The sequence below is a fragment of the Somniosus microcephalus genome, chromosome 4 (assembly GCF_052327205.1).
Source record: "Somniosus microcephalus isolate GS21.2 chromosome 4, FLI_Smic_1.0, whole genome shotgun sequence".
NCBI lineage: Eukaryota > Metazoa > Chordata > Chondrichthyes > Squaliformes > Somniosidae > Somniosus > Somniosus microcephalus.
In genome coordinates, this window is record NC_140990.1 from 224555219 (window position 1) to 224576540 (window position 21322).

Below are 21322 nucleotides of genomic sequence, written 5' to 3' on the forward strand. Positions count from 1 at the left end.
CCAAGATTCCCACAAACCCTCACTTCAACTTAACGCCGACATCCTTCCCAAATCCTTACAAACCCAAATAAAGTGCTTCCCACAAACCAAATCATGATATCTCTATGAACAGATTTTCATGTCTGTTTATAGCATAAACTTCTCATCCATTTTCATTTTACTTCCTATGTCACGATGTGTGGCATGCTACTTCATCACACTTGAACTTAAAAAAAAAAAAGCTCTTAAATACAATTAACTTATTGGCATATAGTCTGCCTATGTAACCAAAGTTCCTCCTTGGTCTAACTCTACCCACCAACTCCATTTGGACCTACATGTTCCATGCAATTCATAGCACCAACTCAAACACTAGGATTTGAGAGCACCCCTCCCCATAGAACTCTCTGTTTTAATATAAATAAAAAACTCAGTTTGTTCTAATTTATCTCCCATTTTCCTTTGCCCAACCCAGTCCCAATATGGACCAGACAAGAGGGCTGATAATGTACAATTACTCTGAAAAGCCAGTGCCAGTCAACTTTATTTAAAGAGCTATTAAATTTGTCAAGAACCCATAGTTTAATAGAATATTGTGTCAATTTAATTCTTCATCCAATTGTTTACCTAGTTTGTTAAATTCCTGACTTAACTGATTACCCTCTTAATTTTTTTTTTTATTGATGTGCCCTAGGGACCAGATATTTTCTTCCCCGGGTCGCTTTTAATTAATTTGCTAGAAGACCACATCAGACAACAACATGCATTATACAGCCCCAGGTTTAATTTATTACCAAGTCAACCTAAATTGTTATGGATGCTACTAATTAAACTAAATTGCCAGAATTCCATGCTTAATTTAGTGCCAAGTGAAACTGGGAACCTGTTTAACTTATAAACTTTTACTCTTTAAAAAAAATACAAACAATAGGCTTTGTTCGTCATCCTTTGTTTGGCTGCCTCCATATTTACCAGCATTTTATTTAACCGACGTGGTTTTAGAGTAAGTGTTTTTTGTAATTGGTACTTTCCGAGTGTATTTTACCTCAATATTGCTTCTCGTAATTAAACTTAGTTGCTTCTTTATTTTTCTGCCCTCTCAATGCTGTTTATTTAATTTATTCCTCTTGTTATACCCCTTTTTCCCTTCAGTGACTCAATTCCCCCTAATCAGTGTCAGACCCGAACAAACCCGTCACCAGCTTTCAATATCACACTTGACCCTCAAATAATTAATGAACCAACAAATTCTCCCCATTGTATGAAATGTTTCAACCCTTTTCGGTTCTGCTATGCCATGCCAGAGTACTGTGCTTCCTGATCATACATGCTGTGATACTGCTCTGAATACTCTGACTTTGGCTCCCCTTTTCTCCACAAGTCTGATAACTGAACTGCTCTAATGCTACTCCCACCATTCAGCAACTTGCATTTATATAGTGGCTCTTGCGTAATGTCCAAAAGTGTTTTATTGAAGGGGGAAGCAAGAATAATTTAAAAATCACCAATGATGGGGTGAAGGAAAAGGGAAGAAAAAGAAAAAAAAAAAAAGAGGCGCAAGAGAGAATGAAATGCTATAAAATATTAGCACTGCTACAGCAAAGCACTGCAGATACTAATTTTTATTTTGTGAGAAATACAAGTTTCACTAGAAGTCTGCAGTCAAAAGCAGCAGAGGTCAAAATACGGATTTTTTTTTTTGTGTGTATGGAATTATTTATGCCTGCAGTCTACACAAGAGAACTGATCATCAAATTTTCATGTGAAATACCATGGCAACAACCTTTGAAAAGCCTACAGAACTTTCATACGTCACTGCATACAAAACTTCCACTGGGAATATTTGACAATAGGACAGAAAAGCTAGTTAACTTACAAATTGCTGTTTACTCAAAATTGATGAAGCTGGAATTACAAAATGCTCATTCAAAACAGAGGTTATAATTCAAATGCAACTACTTTATAAATAGGAATGCATTATAAACAATTGCAGTAGACTATCGTTTTAGATACCTGGAAATGTCAATGACATTAACAAGCTAAATGTAACCATTTCCAGAAAGATTCAGGTCTGTAATTTAAGAAATGGCAAAACATGCAATACAGGAAACTTTCTGATATCCGGCACTGACAGGTCCGAGCTGGTGCCGTAACATCAAAAGTGCCGGACATACCAGAGTTAATGTTTAAACATAGGAACTGAGAAGCTCAGTGTGAATCAACAAACCCTGTTGCTTAGCAACAGCTTCAAAACAGTCAGCTGCAGCTATAGCTACAGACCCTGCAGTGCTTGACTGGGGAAAAAAAAAAGCAACGAGAACTAAAAAAAAAATATAGAAAACGGCTCCTGATTTTTGCCGTTAGATCGAGTATTCCGGACATATAACCTCCGGATAAACCAAAGTTTCCTGTACATGAAAATGTGTGTCACAACAGTACAGGTTCAGTGACCACAGCTGAGATTTGCAAGTAAAATGTCCATTTTAATTTTGAAATCTGCAACAGACTAAAATGTCTGCCAGAGCTGCTAGTGGCAGAGTGTCAAATTGAGAGATTTTAAAAATTATATCAAGAAATTTAAGTTTTGCATTTAAAATACAAATTCTACCTTCTTCATTTAGGAAGAGTTTGTTGAACCGTAATCCACTGGGTTCTTTACCAACATATTTGTGAACATACTCTGTCCCAAGGTCATGAACAGAAACTGCATATTTTAATGGTTTCACACAGGACTGAAGACAAAAGGGAACTTTGGTATCTCCAACTGAGTGCCTAGAATTAAAAAAAGTTTTATATAATTAAAACAAGTTCAATACTACAAAACAGTAGGAATACAAGCATGATCAAGAAGCATTTCCAATTACTAAAATACTGAAAGCTTAACTGTTTGCTACATGTACAATAAATTATATTGTAGGCCAGTTTTCCATCTATATAAATATAAATGGCATTGTGAACAGCTCACATTAAAACATCAAAACATTTAAAGCTCTCCAAATCTGTAGGTATATGAATTACAATTTACAGTAATTTACATAAATATTGTACAAGCTCTATGCAATCATGGTGACTGAAGTAAGTCACAATCCATTATTCTGTTTAATTAGGGCCACTGGTTTATGCTGACAATATATATATACCAATGACATCAATTTCACCTTGCTATCACCCCTGACCCCATGACCACTGCTGTCTGTCAACTGTCTGCCTGAAAGTCATTGATGGGCCAATATTTTCTCCAGTTCAACATCAGCAAGACTCAGGCCATCCTACCAGAAACTGGACGTCACATGCACAGGTTTCATTCCCCTTCCTGGATGTTTACTTGGGCTGATCACAACATTGTGCAACCTTGATGTTCTGGTTGACCCGGAGCTTGAAACCTTACATCCAGTAGTCTACCTCCATCTTTGCAGCTTCATGGCACATTCCCCGACTTCTGCTGCCAAACTTCCCCCGTGCCTTTGTCACACCCTCGTCTTGATTTATCCAACACTTTGAGCCATCCTCCCAAGCTCTACACAAACATCAGCTCGTCTATAACTACCATTTTTACACTATCCTGCATTCATTAGCACCCCATCCTCCAGTGGATCATCTTTAAAAGCCTGGTTATTTTCAAATCCCTCTATGGTTTCGCTTTTCCCTATCTAATCCCCTTCAACCCTACAGCTCCTCAAAATCTGGTCTTTAGTGTAAACCCCAAACCACCCCCTGCCACTATCAATGGCAGAGACTTCAGCCACCATGCCCTTGCATTCAAATTATCTTCCTAAATCGCTCTACATTGCTATCTCTCTCCTGCAAAAGCCTCAACGCCCCACTCAATCATGCTTTCTTCTCTTCCTGTTCAGAGCCAGTTAGCCCCAAGGTACCATAGAACATTTTGAAACGTAGTGTCTGAAAAGTAAGAGTTATTGTTGAATAAGTCATATTGCATTTTTAATTCAGAGAATTGAGACTTTTACTGGTATTTTGGAGACCAAATACCAAAATTCTACCCATTATTCCCATGAAAACTAAATCAATAGCCTTTAAACATAGGTGACTCCCCTCACTATACTGTAATTTGTACTGAACATAGTAAATCAATGCAAAGGAACAAACTTTATTTTTAGATGACATTGTAAGAGAACACATTTGCCCTGTAATATAGCAACCCACCATATTAAAAAATGCATTGAGCAAATGTGCACAGATTTAAAATCAACTGGATTACATACAAGGGCAGCTTAGAACACCATTTTGTACTGAAAATGTACACTCATATCAATGAGATTTATTCAATTAGATTCCTGCAATACAATTTATATATCAACAATCAAAGTCCTCAATGACACAAAGGTGACAAATAGACATTTTATGCATCGGAACAGGCTGCATTACCAAGAACAAAGAAACTTAACCACTCCGTATCAATTCTTTGGTGAGATTTTAACAATGCTTGACTGACATCAGAATAAGTGTTTGCTCCATGCCTGCATTTCATGTTCATAGTCTGATATGCTGTGCGCTGAATGTTTATTTACTGATATGCAGATTTTGCAGTTTCTAAAGTCCTGCTTCTGTCTATTTATAGCTTGCTCATGTAAATGGTGTTCTGTGAAGATGTGTCAACTTTAATAGAAAGCAATATATGTAAGCAGACCAGATGGTATGTTCTGGTGTCTTTTAGTGATGTGCACAAATCAGTAGGTATATAAATCAATTTTTTTTTTTTTTTTTTATATAAAGTGAACATTTAAGAGACATTGACAATGCAGAAATTTGAACACCAATAGGGTAAATGTTCTTATTTTATGATATGATGTACATATCCGCCTGAGCGAAGCAGAGAACAAAATTAGGCAGGGAGGATTGCATGCCAGTTCTGGAGCCTGCCCAAGTTGCTGTCCATTAATTTAAAGAGACAAGAATATCACACACATATTCCATTATGGGCATGCGATACTCCCTGTCCAAATTTTCTCTATACAATTATTTACCTCCAAGCATGAGGGGAAAATTGACCCTATTAAGTTGAGCAAAAAATGGTGCCTCTATAGATAGGATGCTCATTTTTAAATATCATGGCTTATAGTAGATTTTATAATTTAAAATTCTAATTAGTCACATTATAAAAAGATTCTGCTATAACTAAAATTATTTTGTTTGCAGTGCAGCTCTATGAAAACAAGCTAATTAAAAATGTGGTTTTCCTCTTCAAATGTTCCAAATATTAATGCAAAATAAAAATTGCACAAAATCTTGCTGGCCACAGTGGAAAAAGTAATGAAACTAGTGCTGTATCTCTACAGTAACAAGTTTGAGGCGCTGTTGAATCATCCCCAAATCAGGCTCAAAGTTTGGTAATGAACCCATGACAATGCAGCAAGTCCAATGGACAGCTGTACATCCCAAACACTTCAGGCTCCTGTTACACTGCATCACTTGATGCAGTGACAGCTGCATTTATCAAGGTGAGCTGGAAGCCATAGCTATTGTGTTGGCTTGGAGAAAGGCAGCATTCTGTATATACGTATTTATACATGCACAGAGTACTGTGCATTAGCCTCAGATGCCCGGTGATCATTTATAGCGACTGAAAAAGAGCTCACAGGATAGTTGTACTGTAGTTGATGCACAGCACCTGTAGTGGAGGACAGCCTTTTCCAGATGATCTTAAGCAATGCCAAACCACACATTAAAGACAGGTTGTCAGAGTTATACTCTGCCTTGCATCACTATGGTGCAAAAGATGAGTTCACACTGACTCAGGTTTACAGTGTGCCTGGGGCAGTAGACAGTGAAAGTGGAATTCAGCCATACACCTGAGCAAACCGACAAGTGGAAATTCCAGATCATTTCAGCTGTTAAAGCACAGGAGATATTAAGTTTAAACAACTCAAGCTCACTGCATCGTATTCTCATGCAGGAACCAGTTTGCACAGGGTTTTCAAAAATTACTTCAGGCACACACTTGTGTGTAAATGGGAAGCAAGTTTCAAATTCCCACTGACAGACCAATTGTTTTTGCTGCAGACCAGTGACTTGCTAGCTACTGATCCTGCACCTTTAATTTTAAGCCAAGCCAAATGAGCAGTGTCAGTTCTCAGGTGGTCTCTGCTAAGATATCCCATGAAGGCAAAAACAAACATTGGGAATTGGTCTGTGTATACACACACCTCCTTTTTGGCCATTTACAGAAGGCTGGCACACTGAAGTTGTGAAGGAGTATGCAGTTCCACCCACTTGCTCTCCCAGCTGAAGTTCATTTCCACCGAGGTGAAAGACTATAAAAAATAAAGACAACTTAAAAACAGGTAAAAGAATAGAAGTCTCAAAAAAGTGCAAAAACAACTTTTTTCCTCACCTATTTTCCACCATTCTTTCCAAAAGGCTTGTACAGTTCCACAGGCAAAAGTTACCCTCCGGTACCTCACCAAGTGGCCGTTAATCATACAAGACTTGACAGCAAGGCAGGCAGCCTATTCAACCACAAGGAGTTAGATGAGCCAGATTCTGCCCTCACTTGACATCCCCACACACATACATGCAACATGAACCATTTGATTATAATCAAGAGCGGGAACACCAGCTGATTCTCCCCTCCCTAACCCTGGTGTACTGAAGCCAACTGTAGTGTCCCTACTGTCCTCTGCCACATTCAACAATTCAGTGCAGACTAGGAATTGAACCTGGGATCTTCCAGTCTGTACAACTTAGCTACTCAATAGATAAATTTTCAGCCAGCAGGTAAAGCAACTTGTCTATTGCAGGTTTGCATGTGGTTCAGGCCAAGTACTTGTTCATTAGTAACCAATTTGAGGAAAACCAGTCAAACCAATGTCAATGAAAAAATATAACCACAAGGTTGAGAATTTTTTAAAAATGTAACAGTTAACAACCTTGGTCATTTAAAATATAAATCTATCCTTTTGAGAAAGACGCGCATCAATAACACAGAAAAGCTGTAATAGCAACTCATTTCTTCAACTGAAATTGTTGACATTCATGTACAACTAAATTAAATGGAACCTTACTATCTAACATAGTATACCTGGAAATAAGTTAACTATTTGATCTTAATATTCACTAGAACATTCTAGGTTTTTCCATAGAGTATGATATTTGTCTGCTTTAGCCACACCATGGCATAATTTAAAATCAAATGCGAAACTAGCATCTAAGTTTTTGTTGTTGTTCAATTAAGAAGTCAAGAATTTAAGCATGCATTAAAAGTTGAAAAATAAATTTCAAACATCAATTTTTCTGTCATGCAACTCTCCTTCAGGAAACCAGTTAAAATAACCTTTTATGCTGGCAGGGTGTAGGACAAAGAGGTTAATGTTTGACCGATACTTTCCCAACATCACAATCCCCCCCCGAAAAAATTTATCAGACTTCATACATCTTGAACCTTACAAAAAGATTTAGCTATGAAAAACTGAATGCACACATTTAATCAATATTAATTTAAGTATCAAGAACCTTTGTATGTATATTTACAACACGCTAAAGCATTCAGGAAAAATGTCACTTAAAAGATCAATTCTATTCAGACACTTCAAAAATGAAAGCATGAATAATGACAAAGACCACATTTTCCAACCTGCAATCTCTTTTGTTCCCAAATAGAGACTTTGTTCTAAAATTCTTTCCAAAAAGGAAATAGCTTGATAAAGCAAAATCAATTTTAGGAAACAGGAGATTAAAGAGCAACATTTACTGGATTTTTAATAAATCTATTTCTCATCTCAAGGTTTACTTCATCACAAAATTACTTCCATTACATTACAAGATTTGTGCAGAAAATACATTCAGACCTAATGGAATGACTGCCTGTCTCAAGCATGCATTCAATTCCTCCAATTCCTAATGAAAGACCAACAGTTTGGGTCAATTACTGAGATACGGGAGAACCAGTGGATGTGGTGTATTTGGACTTTCAAAAGGCTTTCGATAAGGTCCCGCACAAGAGACTAGCGTGTAAAGTTAAGGCACATGGGATTGGGGGCAAGGTATTGACTTGGATAGAGAACTGGTTGGCAGACAGAAAGCAAAGAGTTGGAATAAACGGCTCTTTTTCCGAGTGGCAGGCAGTGACTAGTGGGGTACCGCAGGGATCGGTCCTTGGACCCCAGCTATTCACAATATATATTAATGATCTAGACGAGGGAACTAGATGCAATATCTCCAAGTTTGCAGATGACACAAAGCTGGGTGGGCGTGTGTGCCGTGAGGAGGATGCCGAGAAACTCCAGGATGATTTGGACAGGTTGGGTGATTGGGCAGAAGCATGGCAGATGCAATAGAACGTGGATAAATGCGAGGTTATCCACTTTGGTGTCAAAAACAGGAAGGCAGATTATTATCTGAATGGCAATAGATTGGGAGAAGGGGGAAGTGCAACGAGACCTGGGTGTCCTTGTGCACCAGTCGCTGAAGGTAAGCATGCAGGTGCAGCAGGCAGTTAAGAAGGCAAATGGTATGTTGGCCTTCGTAGCGAGAGGGTTTGAGTACAGGAACAAGGATGTCTTGCTGCAGTTGTACAGGGCCTTGGTGAGACCACATGTTGAGTATTGTGTGCAGTTTTGGTCGCCTTATCTGAGGAAGGATGTTCTTGCCATGGAAGGAGTTCAGCGAAGATTCACCAGGCTGATACCTGGGATGGCAGGAATGACGTATAAGGAGAGATTGGGTCGATTGGGCTTATACTCGCTGGAGTTTAGAAGAATGAGAGGGGATCTCATTGAAACTTATAAAATTCTGACAGGACTGGACAGACTAGATGCAGGAAGGATGTTCCCGATGGTCGGAGAGTCCAGAACCAGGGGTCACAGTCTAAGGATAAGGAGTAAGCCATTTAGGACAGAAATGAGGAGGAATTTCTTCATTTAGAGAGTGGTGAACCTGTGGAATTCTCTACCACAGAAGCCAGTAGAAGCCAATTCATTAAATATATTCAAGAAGGAGTTGGATATATTTTTTAAGGCTAAAGGGATCAAGGGATATGGGGAGAAAGCAGGGACAGGGTACTGAATTTGGATGATCAGCCATGATCGCATTGAATGGCAAAGCAGGCTCGAGGGGCCGAATGGCCTACTCCTGCTCCTATCTTCTATGTTTCTATTTCTCCCCCCAGTTAGGAAGCAAAAAGCTCTATTTGAACCTTATAATTGAATAAAAATTTATACAACTTAAGTTAATTTTCCCACTCTTTCAGCACTTTTGGGACTGAAATAATGAACCCATTTTTGAAATAATTTAAATTTAAAAACATGTGTGGCTGAGGTCGATACCAACAGGGTTCCAAATCAAATTTAGATTCTATTTTTAAAAAAGGTACCGTGGCAATCATACTAATCTGAAGTCTAATGGCTGTCATTCAAGGTAAATTCAAAGATAATGTTATTCCAAATTCTTACATTACAAAGGACACCATCACTTTGGCCCCAGGAGTAGGCAGAAGGGAGGATACTTTCAAACTAATGTCTACTAGTAGATAGTTCTATTTATTCTTATCAAATAGCAGCATAGTGAAGGCCTGCCATTTCAGTCTCCTAAGCAATAAAGACATGCTTGAGTTAAATATAGAAGGGTCCATCTAACACTACAAGCAAGCAGGGCTTGCATCCTTACTGCAATCACCAATTCCAAATTAAGAGGCAAGCAGGACTCAGATTCCAGCTGTTAACATACTTTAAGTAAGCATCAAGAAAAGCATCAAGAAAAACAAAGGGCATAATTCCCAGCTCACTATAATGGCAGAAGACAGACCCAAGTATCTCAACAAAATGGGTCCTTCCTGGATCGCATGCCTCCAGTGCTCCTAGATGGGCACAATAAATTATAATTTAAAATATCTTCTCTACCAAAAGGAAATAAGATATTTTCTCCCACTCTAAGTGGGATGGGGTACTTTCAATACAAAGTATCTTCTCCCCCCTCATAGCAGAATATATATTTGTAACTTCAGCACGGACATCCAAAATGAATAATTGGAATCTATTCTTATTTGCTGGACCTGACTAAATTTCTAGCAATGTAATTCACAAATATATGAAACAGGATCCTCAGCAACATAATGTTACTTTAGATTGAAAATGATCCAGTGGCACACCAATCAAGAAGTTTGCTTTAAAATGCTCAATGTGGCAAATCCTGTAGCAGTCGTCACTCTAGCCAATATGGAGAATCTGTAGAAAATGTTCATAGCATTGAGGATAAAAGGTTCTATAAACAGTCATAAAAAGCAAAGCATCACAGGACAATTCAATCAAGTAAGAAAACTGACCGATAGTTTCTTTAGTAAAGACACAACCTCAGCTACATCTGATGGGATGACAACCATTCTGTGTTGCTCACCCATTTTCAAGTTTAATTTTAAGATGATCCTTGATCCTGCTCTGTTATTTATGCAAGTAAGAATGCAAAGAAAAAAAAGACATGGAGGAGGTTACTACTTAGTTAGCACCACCTGATTGCCATTTACATGTTGGGGATTGTTAAGGAGATACACAAGCATACTTGAGCGTCCAGGAATGTACAAATTTACACTTATTATCAAGATATTGTTCAGGCCAGATGGTTTCCTATTTTGGGTGCAGTAAAACATTTAGTGGCCATTTAGACGTTCAGAAAGGTACACAAATGACTGTAGCCTGTTAAATTTCTTTCGCCTCTCTCATCCACATTTAGTAATTACTCCATTATGGAAGTCACATTATTAAATTCAATAATCCTCCAAATAAACTTTTAAAAATTAACATTAGCAATTATTATAATTCATGAAACTCTAATGGTTCACCAATAACAAATTAGCCCAACCAAATCCAAAAACATATGCCTATCAAAAAGGTTTAATTTTTGCACCCCACTGGCTTAATAGGAAAGTGCACCCCCTAGTCTGGTAGTGAGCCATGAAGGTCCCAGAATCAATCCCCTTTGCTGAACTAGCCAATCTAGAATAGGATGCCATTAGGAACACTTACAAAAAAAAACCTTAGTGCCATTGGGCTTGGGGCGGGGCAGGGCAGCCAGTGGGGGGGGGGGGGGGGGCGCGGAGAGGAGGTGAGAATCAGCCTGCTGGAAAGTACTGTGGATACTTGGTATGAACAAGGTCAGACTTGGTTATAATGCCCCCCACGTTGAATAGTGCTGGCACTCACATGACGAATGTTAACTTGAGCGATGTATCGGAGAAGTGTCAGCAGCCACAGAACTATACTCTGGAGAGAGCCCAGTTCTGACAAAGGGTTTACATCTGAAAGGCTACATTTATCCGATCTCTCCACGGATGCTACCGGACCTGCTGAGCTTTTCCAGCATTTACTGTTTTTGTTTCATTTCCAGCATCGACAGGTTTTTTTTGCTTTTTATTTGTCACCGTTTTTCTTTCTCGTCTTAACAGCTTTATTCATATATACTTAATATATAGCATGAATCTACTGACCACTGGTCATCCTCAGGAACACTTAGTGCTTTGATAAAAGAGCTTTACGAATCCTACAATAAATAAAACAGGTAAGAGAAATCTGGAAAATATTTGGAATCAATGAGCTTCACATAATGCAGCCAACACACTAGATGGTTAACTGTTCTGCAGTGAAAGCTAGTAATCCAAGGCAGTCTTGAAAAGGCAGGTAGGAAAGTCAGAGACTAACTATAAGGAGTGTGTGCATTTTAGCAGGTTTGGTAGATTTGTTTTATATATTCAAACTTCCTAGGTGTTTTACTAGTTCTATTATTTTTTTTTTTTTTTAATAAATACAGCAAGGCAAATTTAAAAGATTACGACCTGCGGAACCAACTCCAGTCCAAAGGACTGATGGGCGTATCTGCAACTCCAAGTGACCACTTGCCGATATTCTGCAACTCCAATTATTTGAAGCTAGTCCAGATAGTAGCAACCATCACAGAATGACCTCTAGCGTTGTAAATGGGATCAGCTAATTTAGTCCAAGTAGTTCTTGGACACCAGCTGTTTGGTTACATCTGTGCAGTCGAAATGGGACTCTTTTTGGATTGGTAAAAGGATTTGACACTATTTTGGGTAGAACAAAGAACAACCTATTTATTACATCAATATGAAGCACCTGGTACCACACTGCAATGTCATATAGATCAATAAAAGAAAAGTAGGGCAGTGTTTCAAGAAAGCAGTTTCAAGGTGATTGTGAGCTCAAGCACAGACCAACTTGTGAAACTCCAAATAAAAATATCAAGTTAGGAACAAAGTTTCATGACCAAGATGCTGTTCATAAAACAGGACACTAGGGGATGGTCACAATTTAATTCGCAAGTACAGTACTAGAAACTGGAAAAAGAAAATAAATTTACACTTTGGTGGAGCTGATTTTAAGCATCTCCGAAAACATCCTGCTATATCAAAAATATGGGACTTTGGCATTAAGCCACTAAGTTAAAGGTTCCGGTCAATTATTCTGGAACAGGAAAAAAATCTTTTTCATCTGTAGTTATGTAATGAATAGTATTGATGATCTTGGGAAGTAGTCCCAGAGGGCTGTTTGTCCCATTCAATGGCCAAATTGACTACATTAAGTGCCAAAACACCTCTTGCTTCTGGAAATGGTTGCCTGATTTACTTGGCGTGAATAGATATGTCTCAGATGAACAGGTTTGAAAAAGATACACCCAGTATGTTCCAATGTGCTAGCCCTTTCCTTCCCAATTCTCTCAAGCATCTTGAAATTAAGTTCACATTTTTGAAGCAGGGGAAGAGAAAGGAGAAGGGAAGAGAAAGGTCGAGGAAGAAAAAAAAGGAAATACAAATGCCGTTGAATCTCAAGCCCTTACACAAACAGCATGAGTTGTGCATTCTCATTTAAGGCACATTAATGAATTAATCCTGAGGAAGGCCGAGGCAAAAAAGTAGATTCCAGTACTTGAAATCACTTTCTGTTCCAGGAATCTTGTGAAGATAGGAATATTCAAATTTAAATGGCTATAAACCAATCTTTCCCTGCTTGAAATAACTGTTGGCAAGTTTAACCCTCCTGAGCAAAGATTTTCTAAGTGATAGATGCAAATACAATCTTTATAAGCATATTAACAATTTCACTTTACCTACCACGCAAAGAAAATCTTTTTCAAGAAGTTCCTTCCTCTCTTCTGTCTGCAAGGGTCTATGTGAAGAGAGTTTGGACAGTCTCAATCCATCTCCTGGTAGGCAAGGGTTTACAACATAAAACTGACCCTAATTTGAGAGCAAACGGCAATCTCATTTACAAGTGACCAGGATGGCTGCTGGCGCAGTAGCTGATGCTCAAGCTGGGAGTTCAGCACATTGTTGAGGCAGAGTGGAGGGATTTTCATTCAACAGCTGGCCATAACTGGCTTAGAAATGTTTGATGCTCAAGTGTTCCACTCCCCAAATCTCAGTCTTGAGCACAAATGGAGAGGGGGAAGCAACTGCTTCAGCATAGAGACAGTAAAGGATCTGACCCTGTGTTCTCAAATAGAACATTTAAAGCAGGGTAGAGTGTGTTTAAATGAAATACACTGAAGCAGAACAAGTCACAGTGGAAGTAACAAAGTGCCTGCCAACACATGCAGAGGAAAATGTATGGGTTGCAGCATTCCATTTCTGAACAGATTAGCCATCCTTGGTGTGTGTGTATGGCTAGAGGGAACTAAAGTGACAGTACCTCATCCCATAAAGATAGCGACTTTTCAGGTGGAACCCAAGGGAAGTGCCGGTAACAATCATGTCACCAAAGAAAGAAATAAGGGGCTCATTTGAGTGCCCATAGCTTACAGATACTCTGACAGAGCAGATAAGCACAAAGGTCGATCACTAACTACTCTCCTCTCCCAAAGCTTGAGTATGAAAACATGCAGTCCAAATACAGTAGCCATCTTTGCATAGAAGCAAAGACAAGTGTCTGCACCACATGGAAGCCTAGTAATGTTAAAAAAACAATATCTCTGGTTGGGGTGTAAAATCCATCCACTGCAAATATCAGATCTGTGAGGTACCAAACATGTACAAATGCTTTTCATCTTTGGTAGTCATCTTGATGGTTGAGTGAGAAGCAGAATTAAGCAATTATTCTGAAATGAGGAAAAGAATATCTGCAAATAAAGTATGACTGAATAAATCATTCAATAGGTGCACAGTTTGATTTAAAGGGCTGTCAATTTTGAAATTCCCCAAACTAAAAATAAATCAAGGGGAGGAACTTACTAGATTTAATACAAGTAAAAAAAGGTAATGGAGAAAATAATGAGACTGAAGGTTAACAAATCTCCAGGACCTGATGGTTTCCACTTCAGTGTATTAAAAGAAGTAGATGGTGAAATTGCAGATGCTTTAGCCATTATCTTCCAAAACTTTCTTGATTCAGGAATTGTCCCCTTGGATTGGAAAATTGCTAATGCCACTCCATTATTTAAGAAGGGTGGGAAGAGAAACCAGGAAATTACAGACCTTAGCCTAATGTCTTGAGGAAGTTACTAAAATCTGTTATTGGGGACAGTGACTGAGCACATGGACAAATATGAACTGATCAGAGAGCTAGCATGGATTTGTAAAGGGCAAGTCATGTCTAACTAACCTAGTTGAAATTATTTATTTATTTATTTATTTATTTTTTTAGGTCACTAACGTGGTAAATAAGAGAGTGTCTTTATGGATGTTATTTATAAGGACTTCCAGAAGACATTGGCTAAGGCTCCACACAAGAGACTGCTAGCAAAAATGAAAGCGCATGGAATTTGAGGCAACCTCTTGGCATGGGTAGGAAATTGGTTAGGGGTGGGAGATGGAGTGTAGGGATAATGGGTATGCACTCCAATTGGCAGGATGTGACTAGTGGTGTTCCCCAGGGATCTGTACTGGGGCCTCAGCTTTTCACTGGCCTGTAATTTGCGGTCAGCGGCGAAGCAAAAGCATGCACCACTGACCCCGTAAGTAAGCTTTCCACAAAGATCTCATGATCTCTGTGACGAACAGTTCGGCTTTTCCGACATGCAGTTGAAATCAACATAGTATAGTGGGAATCCCATAGTGCAAGCTGCTGTGACGTCAACAAGCCGTCTAAACAGCCCATCACATTGCAGAATTCTCAGACAGGGAACCAGGAAATAGAAAACATGACTAATCAATCACTTTTTAAAAAATTTACAGAGAGCGAAATAAAGATTGGAACATACACATTGGATTACGGTAGAAGCTGAAACCAACTTTAAAAAAGATTAATTTTAAAATCTAATAATTTTGAACTTACAGGAAACTGTGATATCCGGCACCGACGGGACCGAGCTGTTGCCGTTAGATCAAAACTGCCAGACAAACCAGCGCTAATGTTGAAACATACGGAGATTTTCAGCTCCGTGTGAATCAACAAACCCTGGTGCTTAGCAACAGCTTCAAAACAGTCGGCTGCAGCTTAAAAGCATCTCTAGCTGAAGCTGTTGCTTAGCTACAGACCTTGCAGAGCCTGACTGGGGAAAAAAAAAGCAACGAGAAGTAAAAAAACTTATAGGAAACGGTTCCTGAATTTTGCCGGTAGATAGAGCTTTCCAGACTTTTAACCTCCGGATAAACCAAAATTTCCTGTAATGGAGAAATTTGACATTCCACCAATATAAAATTAGCGTTTCAGGGCCAGAACGGTTGTTTATCAGTAGTTATTGCTCAGATAGCCATTAGAAACCCAGTTACACCTCATTTGAATGGGTCTAACTTATATGGGATTTCAAACAGCGATATTTGTTCAGAAAAGGGGAAGTTTTTGTCAGATCAGCGATTTCAGATTACCGGCTCTCGGCTGTGGTGGTTGGGGGGGGGGGGGGGGGGGCGGGGTTCCAAAGCACAGTCTATGGAGGAGCAGTGAATGACAGACCTCAACTTCAGGATTTCCACATTAGGCTAGACATGCGCTAAATCCTGAAGTTGCGGTCAGTTTCAAAGGCGAAACGGCGGCGAACACTGCTAGTTCCCAGTCATCAGGGCCGCAAATTCCAGGCCAAGATGTTTATTAATTACTTCGATGAAGGAATAGAGTGCCGTATATCCAAGTTTGCTCTAAACACTAAGTTAGGTGGCACAGCTAGTAGTATAGATGGGAACAGAAAGTTGCAAAGGGACATTGATAGATTAGGTGAGTGGGCAAAACTGTGGCAGATGGAGTTCAGTGTCAGGAAGTGTGAGGTCATTCATTTTAGACCCAAGAATGATTGATCAGAGTATTTTTTTTTAAATTGTGAGATGGCAGGAACTGTGTAGGAGCAGAGAGATTCAGGGGTCCATGTACAGAAATCACTAAAAACATTTTTTAAATGTTAATGGAATATTAGCCTTTATTTCAATGGGGCAGGAATACAAAAGGGGTAGAAGTTATGCTACAGCTGTATAAAGCTCTGGTTAGACCACATCTGAAGTACTGCGTTCAATTCTGGGCACTACACCTCAGGAACTATATTGGTCTTTAGGTGTGGGGGAGGCATCACAGATTCACCAGAATGATACCGGGACTAAAATGGTTAAATTAGGAGGACAGGTTGCATAGAGTAGGCTGTTTTTCCTTGAGTATAGAAGATTAAGGAGTGATCTAATTGATGTTTTTAAGACAATTAAAGGATTTGGTAAGATCGAGAGAGAAAAACTAAAATTTTAAAACGGAGATTGATTTTTTTTTTTTTTTTTTAAGGTATGGGTATTAAGGGAAATGGAACCAAGGTGGGTAAATAGAGTTAAGATGCAGATTAGCCATGATTTAATTGAATGGCAAAACAGGCTCAAGGAGCTCTTGTTCCTAATAGTAAGCAAATTTAGAACTCAGTTGAGTTAATAGGGTGAGATTGTTTAAAAAAAGTTAGTATAAACAAATTAGTTTTAAAAAATTCAAATCAGTTATTGGAGTCAAGTGATTCATGCGGATAGCTGTGACTATCTGCAAATAAGAACAATTCACTACAGAAATGCACTTAAAATTCAGCTGATTTTTTTTTTAAAACCACAACTAAAATGCTCACAAATCAATCTTGGTGATTTAGTGCCATTGTTGTTTGCATGAAAGTAAAAAAAATCCCATCATCATTATGAATATATATCCAACAAAGTCAATATATATGTATAGCATGCATTTCCCAGGCTCTGCTAAAAGACATTTTTAAAATAAAGTTATTATGTGTTTCTTACCTTTGCCCATCCACTGTGCACAAAGATGCACCCCACAAATCTGGGCTAAATTTAGCCAACTGTGGAATATAATCAGCAACCTTTTGAAAAAGGAAAAAGAAATGAATTTGAGGGAAGTGAATCTGCACAACAGCCTTGCTTGCATTTTTCCCCATGACAACATTGCACTGCACCACAATATAGCATTATTTTCATGGCCTCCCATAATGTAAACTAGGTAGTAATAAAAAAATACTTGAACGATTTAACTGTACATAAAATCAGAGATTAGGAAAAAGTTATTGACAGCAAATGCAAACAAAATTACTGTACCTAGCTCGTGAGTAAATACATTCCTCAACTTACACTTAGCAGTTTAGTATCCAATTTCTTATTTCATTTGAAAAATAAATTTATTTTCAAGATATACCTTTCCTCCCGACATTTTTTTGGCACTCTCATAAAGACCATCTATATGGGATGCAAATATGTCAAAATCTGGAATGACGAACTTCCTCCTAAAAGCTTGAGTGAGCAGCACAATATTGCTTCCGACACACCTGAAATAAAACAAACACATGAATGGCCTCAAATTACTGATAAAGTAATGCCAGGAATTAAGCTTCTGTACACATTTTTCAACGTCACTGAACAAGTTTAATGCGAATCCATGCCAATAGTACAAATATTTGTCTTAACAATATAAAAGATCTGTAACTCCATCTAAATTGCAGTTATAGCTGCTGCAGAGTTATAGATATCGCAGACCAATTATTTTCAAAATTATTTCCCTCGACAATTCTTCTTTCCTCCAAAACATCACCTTGCCTTTCAAAGATTCTCTGCTAAATTTGAGAACAATCAGTGCTCTCCCTCACTTCCTTTTCACGCCCTCTCCCTCCCAACAAACATTACTTACTATTTTTAAGTCTATTAAATTAAGTGTGGCCCTAAGAAAACACAAAAAAAGCACCGACTAGCTTTTCAGATTAGGGAAATACAACAGAGGTTTTACAAATGCTTTACTTTTTGAAGAGTTCTTTGTCCAGTAGAACGCCATTAGAAGCTGCCTGCACATTTGTTCTAAGCATATCCATACATTCCTTCAGACGAGGATCAGATGTGCGTAGTCCTGTGGATTTCAAAACCTGTTTGAAAATGAAAAGGTACTATTAAAATACATTCTTGTTCTTCCACGCATCCAAGTTTTACTCAAATGAGATATGGGAAGTCTAGATGGTACATTAAGTCTTTTCACTTGAAATGAGGGTTCAAAACCAAAGCAGACTGATGAGAAGTCTACTCCTCTCTGTCCTACATGAAACCCATTTGGACAGTTTCAATCCTGTTTCTAGTGGGCATGGGTTTACAGCACAAAGCTACCCATATTTTAGCACAATGGTAATCTTGCTCAGAGAAGTCAATGTGAAAACGAAGGGGTCCAGGGGAGGGGGCAGAAAAAGAAAATTAAATTGCAGAAGGGGGTACTCTTAAAGATGGTGTCAGCTGTAGCTCAATGGCAGCACTCTCGCCTCTGAGCTCAAGTCCTATTCCAGAGATTTCAGCACAAAAATCTAGGCTGACACTGAGAATATGCACCGCACATTTTCCAAATCATTCTTGTTTTTGTATACAAAACACAAAAACTCCCCCACCTTAAAAAGGCAAGCATCACCGCTGATTTAAAAAAAGTGTAGGTAGTTAGGTCATACAGTCCAGGAATGCCCCATGATTAAATCGTCAGCACGTGCCGAGTTAGCTAAGCACAGCTAGATTGGATGTGGGGATGATGCACCTGGTCTGAGCACTGCCAGCTTTTCGAAGAAGGGGGACAGATTGCCCGTGGAAAACTAAGATTCCTACTCCCGATTACTAGTCAACACACGCTGCTGAAAGTGCACACGTGAACACCGATGGCAGGTGGAGAGGCAGCGGTTTGGAGAGGGGATAGGGTTTGTAGGGCTGGAGGAGGTTACAGAGATATTCAGGGACAAAACCAGTGATTTAAACACAAAGATGAGAATTTTAAATTTGAGGCAATGTAGTCAACGAGGACAAGAGTGATGGGTGAGTAGGACTTGATGCAGGATAGGATACAGTGAAGTTTACACAGTAGAGGATGGGATGGGAGGCCGACCAGTAGAATAGTCAAGTCTGAAGGGACAATGGAATGAGGATTTCAGCAGCGAAGGGCTAAAGTAGGAGTGAAGTCGGTCACGTTAGAGGTGGAACTAGATGATCTCGGTAATAGAAAGGATATGGGGTCTGAAGCTCAGCTTGGGGTTGAATAAGACACCAAAAATCAAAAGCTAGGCAATAGCCAGGATCTTAGTTCGTTGTTCCAGCAGAACTTTTTGGGGGTTTGAAAGTCCAATGGGCAGGGCTGCAACAGGTTGAATTGTCACTGAAAACAGAACATCTTAGATTCCACATTTATTTAGAGAGTGGAGGGGGGAGAAAGGAGATGGAATTCTACTTTTCCCATCCCCAAGCACTGCTTTCTTTGAGAGAAGTGGAATTTGTCGATAAGCTTCACTTTTAATTAGCTCATTACAAGGTCACCATTCTACACCTATGATTTTATGTCACATATTCAATAGTTTGATTGACCAAATCTTATTTCAATCACCAGTACAACTTACAGTGATGAACTTATGAATTGGAATCCTCTCCTGCCCTTCAGCAATTGTGTAAAAAAGTAGATCTTCCAGACTGGGCAGAAGACCTGCTTTTTGTCTTTTCCTAGAAAAAAAAGTATACAATACTTTGAGACACTGCAAAAAAACTTTTACAAAATTAATTCTTTAACATTTATCCACTTTTAAGTACAACCCATCACAGCTTAGCTTTGGTTCTTAGTTCCAAGTTGAAATATCATGCTGCTCTTCTGACATACAGGAAACTCTTTGGTACCCGGCACCGACGGGACCGGGATGGTGCCGGTTGATTAAAAATTCCGGATGATAGAGGGGGTTATCTACCGAGGCTATTTTTAACAAAGAGTCAGGCTCCTGTTATTGAGGTGTTCGGACTTCCAACAGCGCTAAGAAGCCGAGTAGTGGCAGTTTGGAGAACTATCCCCACTGACTAACTCGGCCACTGCGGGAGACTCGGACTCGGCAACATTTCCGGTTATTGAAGTGTTGTTTTCAGAGTATGAATTTTGCCGCTTAATAGAGAATTCCGGATTTTAGGTGCCGTTTAAACGAGAGTTTCCTGTACTCTAGTTATACACTTAATGTTCAATGTTGAAGCAAATAGAATAATGCTTTAGGTTGCAAGCTATACAGCTTTAGATTTACTAGGATGATATCAAGGACAAAATAAATAGTTATGATGAGAGACTAAAGATACTGAAACTATTTTCACTTAAGTAGAAGAGTCTAATAGAGGTTTTTAAAGTTAAGGAGGAATTTGATAGGATGAATGGGGAAAGACTACTTTATCTGAAGAGGCAGTTGTGAGGGGTCACCAACACAGTGAGAAGGGCCAGGACAAAGCTCATTCAGACGACTGTTAATAAAAATGCTTTGCAGCAGGCAGAGATCATTATGGGCCTGAATTTGCGATCAGAGGCTTACCGCGGGCGGATGCCTCCGATCATCAAATTTTCTACGCATTTACCTGGTGGTCTGGGAGATAGAGACTTGCAATCCTGGGCCTCTCCTGGTAGAAATGTGTAGAGGCCCGCGTATCCATGGGGCGCATGCGGCTCACAAGCGCCCCTGGGATCACGTGGGCCAGTTCAACCAATGAAAGAAGGGAATCCCCATTCATACTTATGACAGTTCTGTGCACACGAACCGTCATAAGTATGAATGGGGATGATTTAAAAAATACACGAACACATGAAATAAATTTTAAAAACATTATATACAAAGTTAATTAAAATGGCATTTAATTACATATTTTAAACAAAAATGTAATTTTTGGGGGGAATGTCTATGTTTTAACAGGACTAAAAATAAACTTATCTTATTGGACAGGGTTTTTAATTTAAAGTGAGTGATCAAATTTTATTTTTCTAAAACTCTTATGCTGGTAAAAGCAAGCCTTATGCCTGCTTTTACCAGGCGCAGGAATTTCATGGCCTTTCAGCGGGTGAAAGTTGGGCAAATAGCGCAACTCTCCACCCGTAGAGGCCCTTTTCCTGGGGATGCGGAGGATCTGTCAAGAGGATTCTTGACAGATCGCAAGTGCCGGGTTTTAGCACATGCC

At 39.0% G+C, this 21322-nt stretch overlaps 1 protein-coding gene across 3 annotated transcripts in view; it reads right to left on the reverse strand.

Annotated features, from left to right (window-relative positions):
- LOC147120231 (glutaminase kidney isoform, mitochondrial-like) overlaps positions 1 to 21322 on the reverse strand; it is a 103699-nt gene that overhangs the window by 68579 nt on the left and 13798 nt on the right. For all 3 annotated transcript variants that reach the window (XM_085985855.1, XM_085985854.1, XM_085985856.1), the window contains exons 2-6: positions 19747 to 19846; positions 18131 to 18252; positions 17535 to 17664; positions 17126 to 17205; positions 2588 to 2751 (exon numbers count right to left, since the gene is read on the reverse strand). In XM_085985855.1, coding sequence (XP_085841981.1) covers positions 2588 to 2751; positions 17126 to 17205; positions 17535 to 17664; positions 18131 to 18252; positions 19747 to 19846 — 596 coding nt within the window. The remainder of the gene's footprint in view (positions 1 to 2587; positions 2752 to 17125; positions 17206 to 17534; positions 17665 to 18130; positions 18253 to 19746; positions 19847 to 21322) is intronic.